Source organism: Euwallacea similis, chromosome 8 (assembly GCF_039881205.1).
Source record: "Euwallacea similis isolate ESF13 chromosome 8, ESF131.1, whole genome shotgun sequence".
In the NCBI taxonomy this organism is placed as follows: domain Eukaryota; kingdom Metazoa; phylum Arthropoda; class Insecta; order Coleoptera; family Curculionidae; genus Euwallacea; species Euwallacea similis.
The window spans coordinates 5,667,425-5,683,959 of record NC_089616.1 but is presented as its reverse complement, the minus strand read 5'-3'; the positions used below and the strand labels follow the sequence as shown (position 1 = coordinate 5,683,959).

Here is a 16,535-nt window from a genome sequence, read left to right as displayed (position 1 = left end):
CGATGTTATTCTAACATTAGGATTAAAGCTTTGGGTGTTTAACGAATTACTACGGTGTTGTCCGTACATGAAGTTTTCTTCTTCGATTACAAGTGCCATTGCCCTTTCTAGACTGTCGGGTTGTTTTAAACGAATATTATTCTGTAATTGGCCTGTTAAGCCTCTAATAAAAGCTTTTAAAACTAAATCTTCGCAATCTTCCATTTTTGCTCTACGAGATTTATCACTTAAGTTTAGTGCATTTAATTTTGAGAAAATTAATGAACGAGAATCCTGACATCTCATGCCAAAATTATATGGAGTTTCGTTTTTATTAGGACGTAAGTCCAACATGTCTTGAATTAAACATTGCAAATCTCTTTGATCGCCGAAAGTGAGTTCCAAAGCATTTTTGATTTTTAACCACTTGTCTAGCTCGTTTAATCTAGTGCCAATTAAAGTTAAAGCACGGCCCGATAGTTTACCAATTATTGCTCTTACGATAAAGTTATTATGGGCTTCATCACCCTGCCTATAAAATGTGTTAATCAAGCTAGTACAATTGTTTAAAAATATTTGGAGTGTATGATGATTTCCGTCATACGAAGGAATCGTATCGACATAAAGACGTAAAAGCTGATAGTTAACAGCTGCTGGTGGATTTTGTGTGGGAGTAGCCATCTTATGATATTCTTGATATACAGAAGTGCTATTAGATCGAGTATGGAAATTTTGATTTTGAGTTAACCCGAATTTGTTTATAATTTCAGAAAGTTCCGTTTCCGAATCTGACATTAAGCGTTCAATCACTGAATAACTAGTTTAACTATTTCAATTTATATAAATTCCTATTTTTTATTATTTCTCAAACAATTTATCTTATGATAAAAATGAACAGTCAATTATTTACATTAGTATAGCAAAGAAGATATTCATTCCTGAATCTTTCGTTCTGCCTCTTCCTAATCTTAGCCCTTATAGTCCTAGTTCCAAGAGGAATTGAACGATTTTTCTTCTTCTCCCTGGTGGCGTTTCTTCAAACTCGATGTTTGTCTTCTCCCTGGTTGCGTTTCTTCGACAGCTATGCTTGTCTTCTCCCTTTCACAGGACAATCTTGATTTTCAGGATCACCGAATTAACCGTTAATACAGAACTTTACGCAATTTTTGTCGTATCCTTTCGATGAATCATACCGACTGCGCCAGTTAGATTTTCTTTCCAGAAAAAGGGATTTAAAAAAAAACGCAAAGAACATTCAACTAACTATTCTAATTCTGAATTCTAAAAAAACGCTTTTTTCCGTGATTCCTATAATTTATATCGTAGGTTTGTTGACTCTGCCAATTCCTAGGAAATAGTTGTTTTGTACTCTCTTGGGAAAGGATCTTCATTACGGGTTCCCATCTTTTATCGTTGTAGAGGTTGAATATGTAACATGCATTATATGTATGTAGGATCGCGTCCCTTGTGTGTTACTGTTAAGTTGGATACATATTAGATAGTAGGAATTAACTGTAAGATTGTTATACCCCTGGGGTACGACTCTGATGGGCATTAGTTGGGGCATGGGAAGTTCCCATGCCATGCCTTGTCGGTGTTGGAAATCCCCGCAATAAACTGGGTCGGCATTGGAACTACCTGTAATATATTTTGTCGGCATTTGAATTGCCCTTGATAAATTTCGTTGGCCCTATAGTGGCAGTTCCAATTCCCAGCTTAAGACGTAACGGTTTGATGCGGCGGGTGGTGCAGACGGCACCCTAGCCAGGGTACGCCCATGGTTTATCACCATGGGTTTTAGTATTTAAGATTTTGCAGGGCATATACAAGCTCTCTTTTCTTCTGGGTTCGGTTGTCGTTGGTAACTCAGAAGTCGCGTCCGCGCTCGCTAAACTCACAAGTTACTTTATACTCTCTTTTGTTCACTTTACATTAATAAACGCATACTTATAGTCCTTTCCTATCTGTGATTTTATTATAAGATATAAACACCATCCTATATCTACAGTAGTATCAATACCCGATACTACATGTATATACGACCCGATTATTCAAAATGAAGCGTTCTATGTTGATCAGGTTTTCGAACATTAAGGTGGTTTCAGGGGTGACTGGTATAGGTAATTTATCTGGTCCCAAATTTTCTTCCAGTTTGCCTAATTCCAAAATGATGAAAACAAGCCAAAATGACTAAAACAGGCAGAGACAACCGAAATCGGTCAGAAACGATCGTTTCATCCCGGAATTTGTTCAAATCAAGCGATTTGGCTAATTTCTGCCAAATCTGTCTCTTTCGGATTCAAATTGCACCAATTTGATGAAAACGTGCCAAAATGACTAGAACAGGTAGAAATCGGTCAGAAACCATCGTTTCGTCATGGAATTTGCTCAAATTGACCGATTTCGGTTTATTTCGGCCAAATCTGGTGAAACTAGTTTCAAATAGAACTAAATTAATGAAAACATTCTTTTTTTGTGGGGACGCGACCCCGGGGATAAAAAATCTTGTCGGTAAGACGGTACTGGAGTCCGTACTACCAGCCTGTGTGGGGTTTCACACACTAAAAACCCCCGTGTTTGCAGAGGATTTCGAGCCTGTGCCCGAATTCCTCTATCGCGCTTTTGGGCCGCTTTTGGTTTTTGGCATGAGATAACGGAGTTAAGCTATCGCTTTTTACTCTATTATCGCTCTTGGCCTTTTTCTTGCCTTGCTCGGTAGGTGTGTCAAGTCACCGCCCGGATCTTTGGCGTGAGTCACCCCGCCGACAGGGGGTTCTTCTGCCTTCTTCTGTCCTTCTGGACGCTTCTTTCTTCTTCGGTTGTCTCCCTCGTTGGTTGCTGGTTCGTAATGATGAGTCTGAAGTACCAGAAAGGCTATCTGGTCTTCTTCCTTCCATCATTGCGGGGTTGCCTTTTGGCCCTTTTTCTGTTTTTCTTTCAAGTCTTTCTACTTGTTTGGTCCTGTGTGGGTTGATTCCCTTCATCATCCGTTGTCCAGCAACTGATGTCTTGGTCTCTTGTGTGGTATGGCATCTTCCAGACTGTAGACGATTGCACTCCTGATCAGCTCATTTGAATGTGTTTCCGTTGTTTGGAACGTCTTGATTGCATGATCCTTAATGACGTCCGTCATTGTTCTGTAATTCAGATCTCTCTTTATTGTATCATTGCTAACGAACCAAAGCGCACCTAGGGCCGTCCTCAGAGCAATGTTTTCCACTGCCTGAAGACTTTTCAGATTCATCCTGCCTGCATAACCCCATGTTGTTGATGCATACGTTAGCTGTGGTTGTATAATTGTTTTAATGAGCGTGATCTTGTTCCTAAGAGGTAGCTTGGAGTTCCTTCTTAGCATCGCGTAGAGTTTTGCTCTTGTCATTTTTGCTTTTTTCCTTGTTTTGGCTACGTATTGCTGCCACGTAAACCTTTCTTCCATGTCCATGCCCAGGTACATGACCTTGTTGCTCCACGGTATCTGTTCGTTTTTGATCACCAGTTGGCTTTCGGTCCTGATTTTTCTTCTCCGTTTGAGGACGATAGCCTGGGTCTTCTCCGGATTTATGTCGATTTTCCATTTCGAAAACCATTTCTCCAGATTTGTGATCTCCTGTTGCAGATGCCTGACCGGCATTGTCCCGTTCCAGGATCTAGCCAGTATCGCCGTATCGTCGGCGTATAGTGCCAATTGTGTGTGTTCTGTCCTAGGAGGGTCTGACACGTAGATATTGTACAGGAACGGGGATAGTACCGCTCCTTGAGATTCTCCTGCTTCTATTGCCCTGTACGTCGAATGATGTCGATCCAGTTTGATCAGGAATATCCTGTTTCGGAGAAAAGTTCCGACGCGTTTGACCAGCGAGATTTTGAATCCCGCGTCTATGATCTTTACCAATAGGCCGTTGTGCCAAACTCTATCGAATGCCTTTGCTATGTCCAACAGTACTGCTCCTGCAGTCTGTTTCCCGTTGAAACTCTGCGTGATGAATTCCGTCATTCTCAGTACCTGAAGTTCTGTAGAATGTTGCTTTCTGAACCCAAACTGTTCGTCGGGGATGGTTTTTAAGCCTTCCTCGCATTCTCTTAGTCTTTTCAAAATTACTCTTTCCACGACTTTTCCCATGTGTGACAGGAGACTTATCGGTCTGTAATTCTGGGGAAGGAGGTGATTTTTTCCTGGTTTGGGCAGCAAGATGATATCGGTCTTCTTCCAGTTCTCCGAGAAGTGCCGTAGCCTCAGAACCGCATTCGCGATGTTCACCAATGCGGCTATCCCTCGTACTGGCGGCTTCTTAAGAATTTGGTTTCCGATCTGATCGCATCCGGGTGCTTTTCTTACTTTCAGGTGCCGTATAATCTCCTTTATTTCGTTTGGCGTTACGTGTCTGATGATTTCCTGGTCCTCCATGTTTTCCATTTGTCTGACGCGTCTGTCGACTTCTTCTTCCCAGTCTTCGGCGTCGTCGTCCTCAATTTCGTTTTCTCGAAATTGTTTTTCCAAGCTGTCAGCAAAAGCCTCTGCTTTATCTTCTGTAATGTACACGATTCCTCGTTCTCATTGGATGGGAGAAATCGGTTTCCTTTTTGATTTCATCGCCTTGAGCGTTTTCCACATGCTCCTGTCCTGTGGATTAACCCATTAACACCCAAATTAATTTTTTTTCGAAAACTAAAAAACAAATATTATTTTTGAATTTTATTGGTCGACATTTATCTAAAAAAAATATTTGTTAAAATTTTTTTGTTTTAGTTTTTTTGGAAATTGCTGATCTATAAATAGATCGCTGGGCATATGGAGCACAGACGCTAAATGGAGATAAAGAGTTTTGTTTATTTTTTCTTATGATATTTGACAAAACAACCTGTACAAAGGGTAATATTACATTTGTTGCAAAATGTTTAAGGACGACTTTTGCACGAAGGATATTGACACCTCCTTTGATTTTTTCGCTTCTCCAGAAAATGGCCGACTTCGTCGAGCCTAACATTATCTGGAACATAAGTTTTTGATGTCGAAGGCAAGCTCAATGGTCTGCCTTTCATAACACTTCGTCCATGGCCCAACTTTAAGTATGAAATCGCAATTTCTCGTCTAAAGTCTTTTAGCGTGATCGAATTCTTCCCATTTACTCTTCTATACAATAGAAAAGAATTTATCACTGCCATGTCAATAATTCGCGTGAATAAACACCAGTACCATTTTTTACCACGAATGGCAATAGAATACTTCTCTAATAGCCAATCGTGGTGATCGACCCCTCCCATGTACTGGTTATAGTTAAAAATAATTCGGGGTTGTTGAATTGGCATTCGAGATTTAGTTTTGCCATTCCACCGAGTTACGGTAGCCATGGGAGTTATGGTGTCAAAATTTGAGGCGATTGACACACATTTATTGTCATTCCACTTGACAACTAATATTTTGTTTTCGGTATCAAATCTGAAATCATATGATCCACGTGGCAGTCTTTCCAGTTCTTTCGTAGGCTGAACAGGACAGCGGGCAGTTCGATTTTCTCTAATGGTGCCTGTAGCCCTAAATTTCATTTCTTTTAGCCTTACAAATAAAGCATGACTGCTAAAAAAATTGTCAAAGTAAATGCAGTAGCATTTTGGATTTTTCACCACTGACAACATGGATAGGATTACTCGGGTTCCTAGAGGTGCATTGGACTGATTGTCTTCTTTTCCAGCGTACGGTGAAAAAGAGAAGCAGTACCCATCTTCACTGCATAATGCCCACAGTTTATATCCAAATCGAATTGGTTTAGTTCTAATAAACTGCTTCATAGAGTGCCGACCATAATACCTCACCATCATCTCATCAATTGACAGGTTTTCCTGGAAAACTCCAAACTTTTTAAAATTTGTTTGCATTTTTTCCATCAGGGGTCTTATTTTAAAATATTTGTCAGTTCTATTGTCCAGAGCTTTTGTATTATCAGCAAAGTGAATAAGGGACTTAATTTCCAAATAAGCATTCCTGCTCAACGCATTTTTGACAATGGATTGGCCCAAGTCATCTTCATCAGACCAATAGTCTCTTTCAGACGGCAACGTGTGGTAGCCGCTGAATATGAGAAAACCAATAAATATTTTTATATCCTCCTTTCGAATTGACCATCCTTGCTTGTTTTTTTGGGTAGTGGCATATCGGATTGTTTCATTCCAGATGAGGTCATAGATACCATCGTCAAAAAAATTTTCAAAAATTTCCAATGGTGATGCCTGATGCAATGAGCCTTTTAGATTATCTTCAATTCCACGACAATTATATTTGACTGGATCGGCATTATATTCAGGGTTTGCTTTGATCCAATTGGTGATGGGCTTCTGAAACTTTTCTCCTTTCATTTTCTTTTTAGGAACTAGAAGTGACAATGGTAAGTTATCCTCTTCATCGCTGTTGTTTTCCCTTTCATTGTGCTGTACTTCGACATAACCAGCAATGTCGGTAACGATAGGAATTCCAGTAGTTTCGTCATCTAATACTTCTTCATCCGTGAGTTCGTCGACGTCGGGTGGGAGTGCTAATATGTCACCTTCTATTTCTTCCGAATAGAAGTAATCTACAGCGTCTTGCAATTTTTTAAACACCGGGTTTGTGGTCATTTTTACTTCTATGTAAATTTATGGTATCATTAGTAAATATTAGTAAAAATTTAAATTAAATAATTATGAATAATATGTTAAATAATTATATTATGATGAATATTTTAACTATTATCAAAATAATATTGGTTATTATGATATTTGTTATTACTTTGGCAAAAATTATTGACCAGCAGAAATTAGAGAAATATAGTCATGAAAGACCAGCGATCTATTTATAGATCATTGTGCAAAACCTTTCTCTAAACTACAAGATAGAAAAAAAATTGAAGAAATTTTTATATAATATGTATGATTTAACCTTTATAAACAATAATCTAAAATATAATCAACATACCTTATCAGGGTTCCAATATATACAATGATATAAGTTGATACGCAGTGTATAAAAAAAAACCTTAAAAAGAGCGCTGAAATTAACTGAATGCCTAGGGTCACAGAATCTAAATAAAAGAATAAATGAAGGGTTTATAGCTTATCCTAATATTACCCTACCATAAAAGAGAGTGTTTGCTTCCGAAGTTGACGATTCAGCATCATTTATCTGGTGATCTATAAATAGATCGCTGGGCGCTAATGGGTTAAGGAATTCCAAGTGCTCCTGCCACTGTTTTTCCCTGACTTCCTGCAAAGCCGCTTTAATCCTTCTGTTCAGTTGATTCAGAGCATTTTTGTCGGCAGGGACATTTGTCCTAAATGCCTTTTTTTTGGCTCGTCTCCTTTGCTTAATCAGCTCTTTGGTTTCCTCCGGAAATTTGTCCAAGTAATCCCTTATCCTCCGTTTTTTGGTGATTTTCGAGCTCGCGTTTTGGGCTGTTCTTATGTCCTCCTCCAGACTTGAAACGGCCTCCTCGATTTCAACTACTTTTTCTATTCTGTTAATGACAGATAGATCTCTTTGTAACGTTGTTTTGAACAAACCCCAATTTGTCCTTCTGAGCTCGATTGTGTCCTCTACCTGTGGTCCGTTTCCGAGTAGAACTCGGATTGGGTTGTGATCAGAGGATCCTTCCTGTAGAACTTCCATCTTTACTCCCATGGCTAGATCCCTAACTAGCATGATGTCCAAGACGTCGTTCGTCACCACAGTTGCCATATGTGTAGGCTCTTCCGTTGCCCTTACGTGCACGTCTTCTCTCTTTTTTAGAAAGTATTCTAGCTACTTTCCATTTCGATTTCTGACTCTGCTATGCCAGTCTGGAGATTTCGAATTGAAATCCCTGATGGTTATGTGTTGTCCTCTTTGTTTCTTAAAGAGAACTTTATCCAAGTCGTTTTGCAAGAGCCCTAGGTTCGGTGGGTGATAGCAAGAGGCAATTCTTAATCTACCCCTGGCAGTAATAACCTCCACAGCTATAGCTTCCGTTCGTTCCGTTTCTATTGGCGGCAACTGGACATGATGGACGTTGTTCTTGACGAGAAGTGCTGTTCCTCCGTGTGCCACTTCTTGATTTTCCTTGTCCTTCCTATGTGTTTGGTATCCTGGCATCCTGAACTTTTCCATAAGTCGTAGCCTCGTCTCCTGGATGGCTACTATATCGGGGTTTTGGCGTTGTAGCAGCTCCTGCAGTTCTGATTTACGCCCCTTAATACCGTTTATATTCCATGATATTATCTGCAGTGCTGAAGGTTTTGGATGTGCTTCCATTAACCTTGTACTTTTGGAAGATTGGCGAAGAATGCACTCATTGCTGAGTACATCATCTGCATCTGTTTTAGAGCCTGCTGGAAGTCAACAGGCTCTTCTTTTTTGGGGGCACTTTTCGTTGTTTTTGCTGCTGCAGCGTAGCTGGTTCCTGGCTCGAAAGGCGGAGGGATTGGAGCCTCTTTCATTACTGTCCTCTTCTCCGTTTTCTTTGGAGGTTCCTTGAAGGGTTTAGAGGGTTGGGGGACATTTTTGCATCCCCTGTAACTGGCTGGATATGGTCCTCCACAATTTGCGCATTTGGCCGGGACGTTTTTGGCCTTCTTGCAGTCCTTTGTATGATGGTCTTCTCCGCACTTCACGCACTTTGGTGCGACCGTGCAATATGTCTGAGAATGCCCGAATCTCTGACAACGGTGGCATTGAGCCAGTCCGGCCTGCTGTCTTTGGGCTTCTACCCTCAAGCTAAGATCACAACATATTTGGACGGCAAATATTTTCTCCTTATCTTCTGCATTTACCTGTACCAGCATTAATGGTAATGTCCTCTTATCCACCCTACTTTTCATCCTTTGAACGGAAAAAGTTTTTATGCCTTGCTCCAGTAGGTCTGTTTTGACATCTTCTTCCGTTACGTTTTGCGGAAGAAGTCCAATCACTGCCGTGATTTTCTTGTCTTCTGGCAAGCTGTAGGTGTAAAATTCTCTTTTATCATCTCTGAAAAGCCTGGCCATTGCCCGGTAATCCTTTGCTGAGCTGGGGGTAATTGCAACCCTTTGGCCTCTCATTTTCGCCTTGTTGTAGGCAATCTTCTTCGACCGTAATCTGTTACTGACAGTGGTCCAGTCTTCGACATTTTTTATAATAATAAGGGGAATTTTCTTTTCCCTTTGTCCCTGCTGGATCTGGTCGTGTGTTTGTTACCTCGCCTGGCGATTTTGTCTCGCTTGAGCCTCTTCTCCTTTAAGCTCACTTTCTTGCCTTTGTTCCTTTCTTTGTTGTTTTTGTATCTGTTTCAGATCCGGTTCTCCAATTTCTTCATCTGAATCCTCATTTTCGTTTGTCTCTATTTCCGATTCTACCTCTTGGCTTAGTTTCTTTTTCCTCTTCCCCTTTACTTCTTCTTCCTCTTGTTGTTTTCCATTTTTTCCATTCGTTCTTCTAATTTTTTTAGAGCAGAAATCAGTCTTTTATTTGCTTTCTCTAATTCTTCAATTTTCATTGATTTCTGTAGGTTATCCTCACAGAGACACCGATTTATCTCAAACAGCATCTCTGGGTTTTGTCGGTACTCCTCCGTCATTAACGCAAACATCGAATCCCTTTCTATATTTGGTCCAAGTTCAGCCATTTTGCAGGCTTAAACTTGGCCCTTGGTCTTTCCTATTCTTTTACCTAATGAATCTGAAAATCTAAAGTATTATCACCTGAAAGGAAAACAAATACCTTAAACGGCTGTCTGTGTTTAAACAACACAAGAATGCAATGTAGTGTCGTCCCTCTCAATGGTCCAGCCTCTAAATCGGCACAGGGCTTGACAGGGGTCGAGCCTACACTAATACAGGCCTTAACGCCTAGCGCGCTGACTCGACAATCAGTGGGGCGGTCGTGTTCAAAGGCGTCCGCCGCCTTAATTGCTTCTTTTGACGATAAATACCGCCAATCTCGTACGTTGTGTTACCGCTAATGGGTTTCTTTGTCGAAAGCCGCTTTCGTCACGGAGCGTTACAGACACATCTGTTCAATTCCACATCCGAAACCGAACTGATTTCGGCACGTTTTCATCAATTTGGTTCTATTTGAATCAAGTTTTACCAAATTTTGCCGAAATAAACCCAAATTGGTCGGAATTCAGCCCGTGCACCCGAACAATCAACACGTGCTTCAGTGTGCTCGTGGAAAATCGATCAGCAAGTGCGGTAAAAGTGCTTCGATCCGTACGCTTTTTCGTTCCCCGGATAGGGAAAAACTCCTTACTTCAACTCGTGAAGAAACTGTGCAAGTGCATCTTCGGATTTTCCGAAAAAATCCAGAAAACTCTACCATTCAGTAAGCCCGTTCCATCGTCAATAGTTCAAAACAATATTTATAGACCAAAAGGGTAATAAATTAACAGCTATAAAACACTGCGAACTTTTAATTGAAGGCGGCGCGGCCTTTCATTGATAAGACATCCCTAATCATAACATAAAAGAGTTTTCGCAAGGTAGGTCTATTGAATTAGGAGTTTTGGATCTTTGCCCTTAAATTTCTATCCCGACCCGCAAACGTTAATCTGGGCCAGTATTTGTAATCGTAGTTTTTAAGTTTGTATATATAAATGGATAAGGCTGAGGAGAGCGAGGACGGTAGTGACCTGTGTACCCGACCAACTTTCAACCCAGGCGAGTCTTCTGATTCGGAACGAAGCGCAGGTGATTCGCCCAACTTTCAGAAATACAGGAAAAAAAAGATGGATTTTGAGGAATTGTGGAAATTAATCTCGTCAATCCATGCAACGGGTAGCAATTTAGTAGATCTGATATCAACTAACCCTAAGACCAAAAAGGACATTAAAGAAGAGGTCAAAAAACTGAGTCGACTAGTGGATAGGTTATATCAGGGCAAGAGCTTCATCCTGGAACAAGCAGCTCAAACCAGGAAAAAAAGCAAACGCCTCGCGAAGGTCTTCACCCAAACTCCAGCCGTTTTAAAACAAATGGCTGACCAACAGGAGCACTTGAAATCCTGCACCAGGAATGCTGGCACACAAACCGAAGGAGATTGTAATAATAAACCTTCTACCAGGGAGACGAGCGCACAAACGGGCGAATCATCGTCTTTGCTGGAGCTCCCGAAAATGGTCTCTTTCCTCAATTGGAGCAAATCTGCGTCAAAACAATGGGGTCAGGCCCTATTTAAAAACACTGAATTGTTACAAGGTAACCCTTTAAAAGACAAGAAGCCGAATGAGACTCTGATTGTGTTAATCGAGAAAGAAGACCCAGACATGAAACTGAGCATTCAAAGCCTATTCTTGAGCCGCTTCCCCGAACTGACCGAAATGGGAAATATGTAAATGCTTGAAAACAAGGTTACAATAGGATCCAACAAGGACCCAGACACAGAAAAAAAAACGCCAATAGGGACAAAAGTGATTGAAACCCTCCTCCCCGAGACCGAAGAGGAAATTTTCGATCTACTGACCAAGCTAGAAGCTGAAACAAAACATGAAACAGGCCTAGTCATGCACCATATCAATAGCTTGACTGCGAACATGTTCAAAAAGATGGTACAATTTGTATTCAGGGACAAAACCAGAAAGACTAGGATCTTTACCACAGCCGCAAAACTTCGCAAGGACAATCCCCCTGCCACGACCTCACAACCCAAGACGACAACGGGATCTACAGCATTCGGAAGAAAAAGAGCCACTCGACTTACGCTATTATAGTGAACAGGAACAACAAGACCGAAGCCACGGCGACCACAATCAAAACGGTAAAATCATGCATCGGAAGTAACAGTGAAACGGAAAAGATCAAGTCCATCAAGACTAACGGCGAGGGAAACTTGATTATAACCCTGGACAAAGATGCGGTAGCGTTAGAATCCCTAGGTAGCGATATTCAAAAGGCCATGGGCAGAGGAAATGTGCACCTACTGAAAAAAAGGAGTGACAAGGTGTCGATAGTCATCAAAGGGATGGATGCATCAGCCACCAAAGAGGACGTCATGGAAGCCATCCTGAGCCACTTTGACGCTGAACTGCCTAAGGCAGAGGTGAAGATAGGAGACATGAGACCTTACGCCAGATCAGAAGAAGCGGTGACAGTAAGGCTACCCATCAAACAAGCCGCGGAGCTTGTTACGAGTTCATGTCTCAGAATTGGTTTAATAAGATGCAGAGTCGAGGAACATCTGGACATTAACAAGTGCGTTCGCTGCTGAGCGTATGATTATCGTACAACCACCTGCAAAAACGCTGACCGACACGAAGAGTACTACCGGTGTGGAGAAACAGACCACCTTAGCAGAGCCTGCAAGGAAACAGAGGAGGAGAGTTCCTGCGTGCTCTGCAAGATGCAAGGACACCACGCGGACAGTGGCAAATATCCCAAGTTTAAAGAGGCCCTCGCAGCGACCAAAGAAGTTAGACGCGCGTAGCAACCGAATTCGCACGTAAATTGCGCAATCAACGAGCCGCTCTTACTACAGTGAACGACTCAGAACAAGAGGAAAACAATGTTATCGACACTGGTCCCACGATCCTCCTAGACTCAGAAGGAGAAATGTCCGAATCAGAAGACGAACTTGACTCGACCGCGTTTTGCTTCAAACCAATAAATAGTGTATAAGCTCTACCTTTACTGCTAGTTTTAAGTTTGTTGTGCGTAAACACTCTAGAATAGTTCAGTCATCGAAACACCAAGGACAATGACAACTAAGGCTTTAAAAAAATGCAAATTCCTTCAGATAAATGCGGATCGCTCGAAGAAGGCGCACGACATGGCGTACCTTGAAGCATACAAGCAAGATGTAGACGTGATTATTGCCAGCGAGCCAAACAAAAATTTGGTCGAAAACAGCCGCAAATGGATAGCAGGCCTAGCGGGAGATGTCGCGATGCTGGTGAGAAACAAATCCACCAAGTTCGCGAAGGCGAAAAGACACGAAGGCATGATTTTCCTACAAGGAGACAACTTCACGATAGTGGCATGCTACATCTCGTCCAATTGCACGTCCCAACAGTATGAACAACGCCTGGACGCCATACAAAGAGAAGTAAGCGGCATGAGTGGAGAATGGATTCTTTTAGGAGACTTTAACGCCAAGTCCCCTGAATGGGGCTCTCTGTCGGAGGACCGCCGGGGTGCAGCCTTGTCTCATATGTGCGCCGGGCTGGACATGACAGTGCTAAACACCGGAGAACACACTTTTGCTAGGAGGGAACAGCGGTCGTGTATAGTCCTCACCTTTGTCAGCCGGCAACTGGCTACACATGCAACAAATTGGAAAGTTTTGGACAACGAACCGTGCTCACCACACAAGCACATCCGTTTCGACGTGGGAGATACCGCCATGGGGACACAAAAAACTAACCCTGTAGCACAGCGAAAACATCTCGTTAACTCTGCAACGGTCGCATGCGATCTTATAGATGTATGGTATAATCATTTTGTAATTACGCGTGTGATTCCCCGAATTTCACAACATGCGCTTTGTTATTCTTTCATCTATATCTCTCGTACGTATCTATGCAGTTTACAGTAAGATGCTGTGTGATTGAGACCTATATAGAACTGATTTTAAATTCATATTGGTTGATTTACATCCATCAGATACCGTGCAACCTTAAGTATTAAAACTTATATCATCTGGAAATATGGGATCAAAAAAATTATTTAATGTTACAAATTCGTCTGATGTAGAATATTTTACACAATTACCATTTCAAGGCGATGAAGTTTTTAATATTAACAATGAAGTTATAGACGACAGCGATGATGAAGAAAATAATATAATTGAAACTGAAATTCTTCACTCAGATACACAAAGTGATAGTGATAGTGAATTGGATGAAGTGAATTTTGCAGGATACAATTTTTCAGGGAAAGACGATACAAAATGGGGGAAATTCGTCCCTCCTACAGCAAGAAAAAGAATGCCACATAACATTATTAGAAAACTACCAGGACCCGTTGGACCATCAAAAGGTATAAATACAGTGCTCGGCTCATGGATGCATTTTTTCTCTGAAGAAATAATAAATATGATAGTCAGTTGCACAAATTTATACATCCAGAACATACAGTCGAATTATAGTCGTGAAAGGGATGTAATGACGACTTCAATCGAAATAAAAGCCTTTTTTGGCCTTCTTTATCTAGCAGGTCTTTTGAAAAGTGGTAGACAATCTTTAGAAGATTTGTGGTCGACTGATGGCATAGGCGTTGAATTATTTATAAGTACTATGTCTCTTAGGAGATTCAAACTTCTATATAGATGTTGCAGATTCGATGATAAATCTACGAGAGAAGAAAGAAGAAAAATCGACAAATTAGCACCTATTCGTGAATTGTTCGACCTATTTGTCAATAAGTGTAAAGCATGCTATTCTGTTAGTCAAAACGTTACAGTAGATGAAAAGCTTGAAAGTTTTAGAGGAAAATGCTCATTTCGGCAGTACATTCCTTCAAAACCGAATAAATACGGGATAAAGATATTTGCGCTAGTAGATTCCAAATTATTTTACACTCTCAATCTAGAGGTATATGTTCGAAAGCAGCCGAAGGGGCGTTTTGATCTTAGCAATTCATCTACTGACTTAGTACTACGTCTTGCGAAACCTATATATGGCACGGGAAGAAATGTCACCGAAGACAATTGGTTTACTAATCTCGAACTTATAGAAAAACTGAAAAACCAAAAACTGTCATTTGTTGGAACTGTCAGGAAAAATAAAAGACAGATTCCTCCAATTTTTTTGAATGTCAAAGAAAGAGCAGTATACTCATCAATGTTTGGCTTCAACAAAACCGCCACTTTGGTATCGTATGTGCCAAAAAAAGGAAAAAATGTACTCCTGCTGTCGTCAATGCATTTTAACGATAAAATTGATCAAAGAACAAGGGAGCTACATAAACCTGAAATGATGTCATATTATAATGCCACAAAATCAGGAGTTGATACTGTAGATCAGCTATGTGCCATTTATAACTGTGCGCGAAATACAAGGAGATGGCCAATGGTAATTTTCTTTTCTTTGATGAATATTGCAGCCATCAATGGAATGGTAGTTTTTGTTGGTAATAAAAATGCCTTAGCAAATAGAAGAGAATACTTGAAAACGTTAGTACACAGTTTGACTGCAGAATATCTTCAGAGAAGAGGACAAATAAAAAGCCTTCCAATACATCTGCAACAGAAGCTCAAAAAATATAATCCTGTTCCAGGAAATGAACGATCTGCAGAAGAGTTAGACAGCACTAGGAAAACATGTAGACCTTGCTATTTAGAATGTAAAAGAAGGAGACTTACGAAGTATCGTTGCCGTAAATGTAATGATTACTTTTGCTTAGAACATGCTAAAATGATCTGTCAAAACTGTTTAGATGAGAACAATAGTGAAAGTTCAAATTCTAACTGAACTGACTGAAATGTGTATTGCATTTTTTTTTCATTTTCCAACTTTAATCATGACAAGTTTTGTTAAAAAAAAAACATGATTTCAAATTTGTACTGAATGTTTAAGTTTACGTTTAGTTTGTATGAGGATTTGTTGGTTCTTTGAGTTATTTTGTATATTTAGTTTATATAATGATTAAAAATTTATGTTGGCTTATTTAATTCACTAAAATAAAGTATTTTACAATGTCTTGTTTTCATTATTTATACAGTATTTCAATCGAATATCATTTTTATACTCATACATCTGTTAGATATCGCGCGACCCGTTACGTTTCAAAATATAACGCGACCCACGTAGGGTTAAAGAACTGTACAGCAAGACCCTCGATGATCTCCTGTCAAAAAAACAAAGCATGAACAACGATCCGATCAATATCGGAGAAGAAATCGTCAGGATGATGAAAAAGGCATGTCGCAAAACATACGGTAACTCCGCAAATTCACCCCCGAGTCAGCCTTACTGGTGGAACTCTCACATCGAACAAGTCAGGCTAGACACCATCAGGCTCAGGAGACGTGCCCTCCGAACGAACAGAAGGAGGATTGCCGACAATACCGAGGGAAATGCAGTATGGCAAATCTACAAAGATGCCAGAAAAATACTGACAAAAGAAATAGCAAAAAAGAAGAAAACAAAGTGGCGAAAGCTCTGTTGTGACCTCGAGGAAGACATCTGGGGCGACGGATACAAAATCGCCATTCAATTCCTGAAGCCAGGAAGAAACCCGTTCGAACTGACGACAGAGAGGAAGCTGGAGATCGCAAAACATCTCTTTCCTAACGGTTTAGGCTTCATACCGCCAAAAGTTTTTCCGGTCATGGTCCCTCCTTTCACGGATGAAGATCTACGAACTGCAGCAAAAAAATTAAAGAACGCCGCGTCTCCCGGCCCGGATGGACTCACCACTGAAGCTGTCAAGTTCAGCGTTGAGTCTCACCCGGAAATGTGATTAGGTCTATTCAATCAATTGCTGATAAATCAAGAATTCCTAAAAATATGGAAAACTGCGAAATTGATGTTATTGCTCAAGCCAAAAAAAGACGGAGAGGAACCAGGGTCATACAGACCAATCTGTCTGATCGACACGGCAGCTAAGCTCTTCGAACACATGATCAAAGTGCGCCTAGAGGA

At 40.7% G+C, this 16,535-nt stretch overlaps 1 protein-coding gene across 1 annotated transcript; it reads left to right on the top strand.

The window, feature by feature from the left end:
- Positions 1 to 13,386: 13,386 nt before the first annotated feature.
- LOC136410505 (piggyBac transposable element-derived protein 4-like) lies at positions 13,387 to 16,353 on the top strand. Its single transcript, XM_066392696.1, has 2 exons — positions 13,387 to 15,256; positions 15,702 to 16,353. The coding sequence occupies exons 1-2, from the start codon at positions 13,599 to 13,601 to the stop codon at positions 16,351 to 16,353; spliced, it is 2,310 nt and encodes a 769-aa protein (XP_066248793.1). The 5' UTR covers positions 13,387 to 13,598.
- Positions 16,354 to 16,535: the final 182 nt, after the last annotated feature.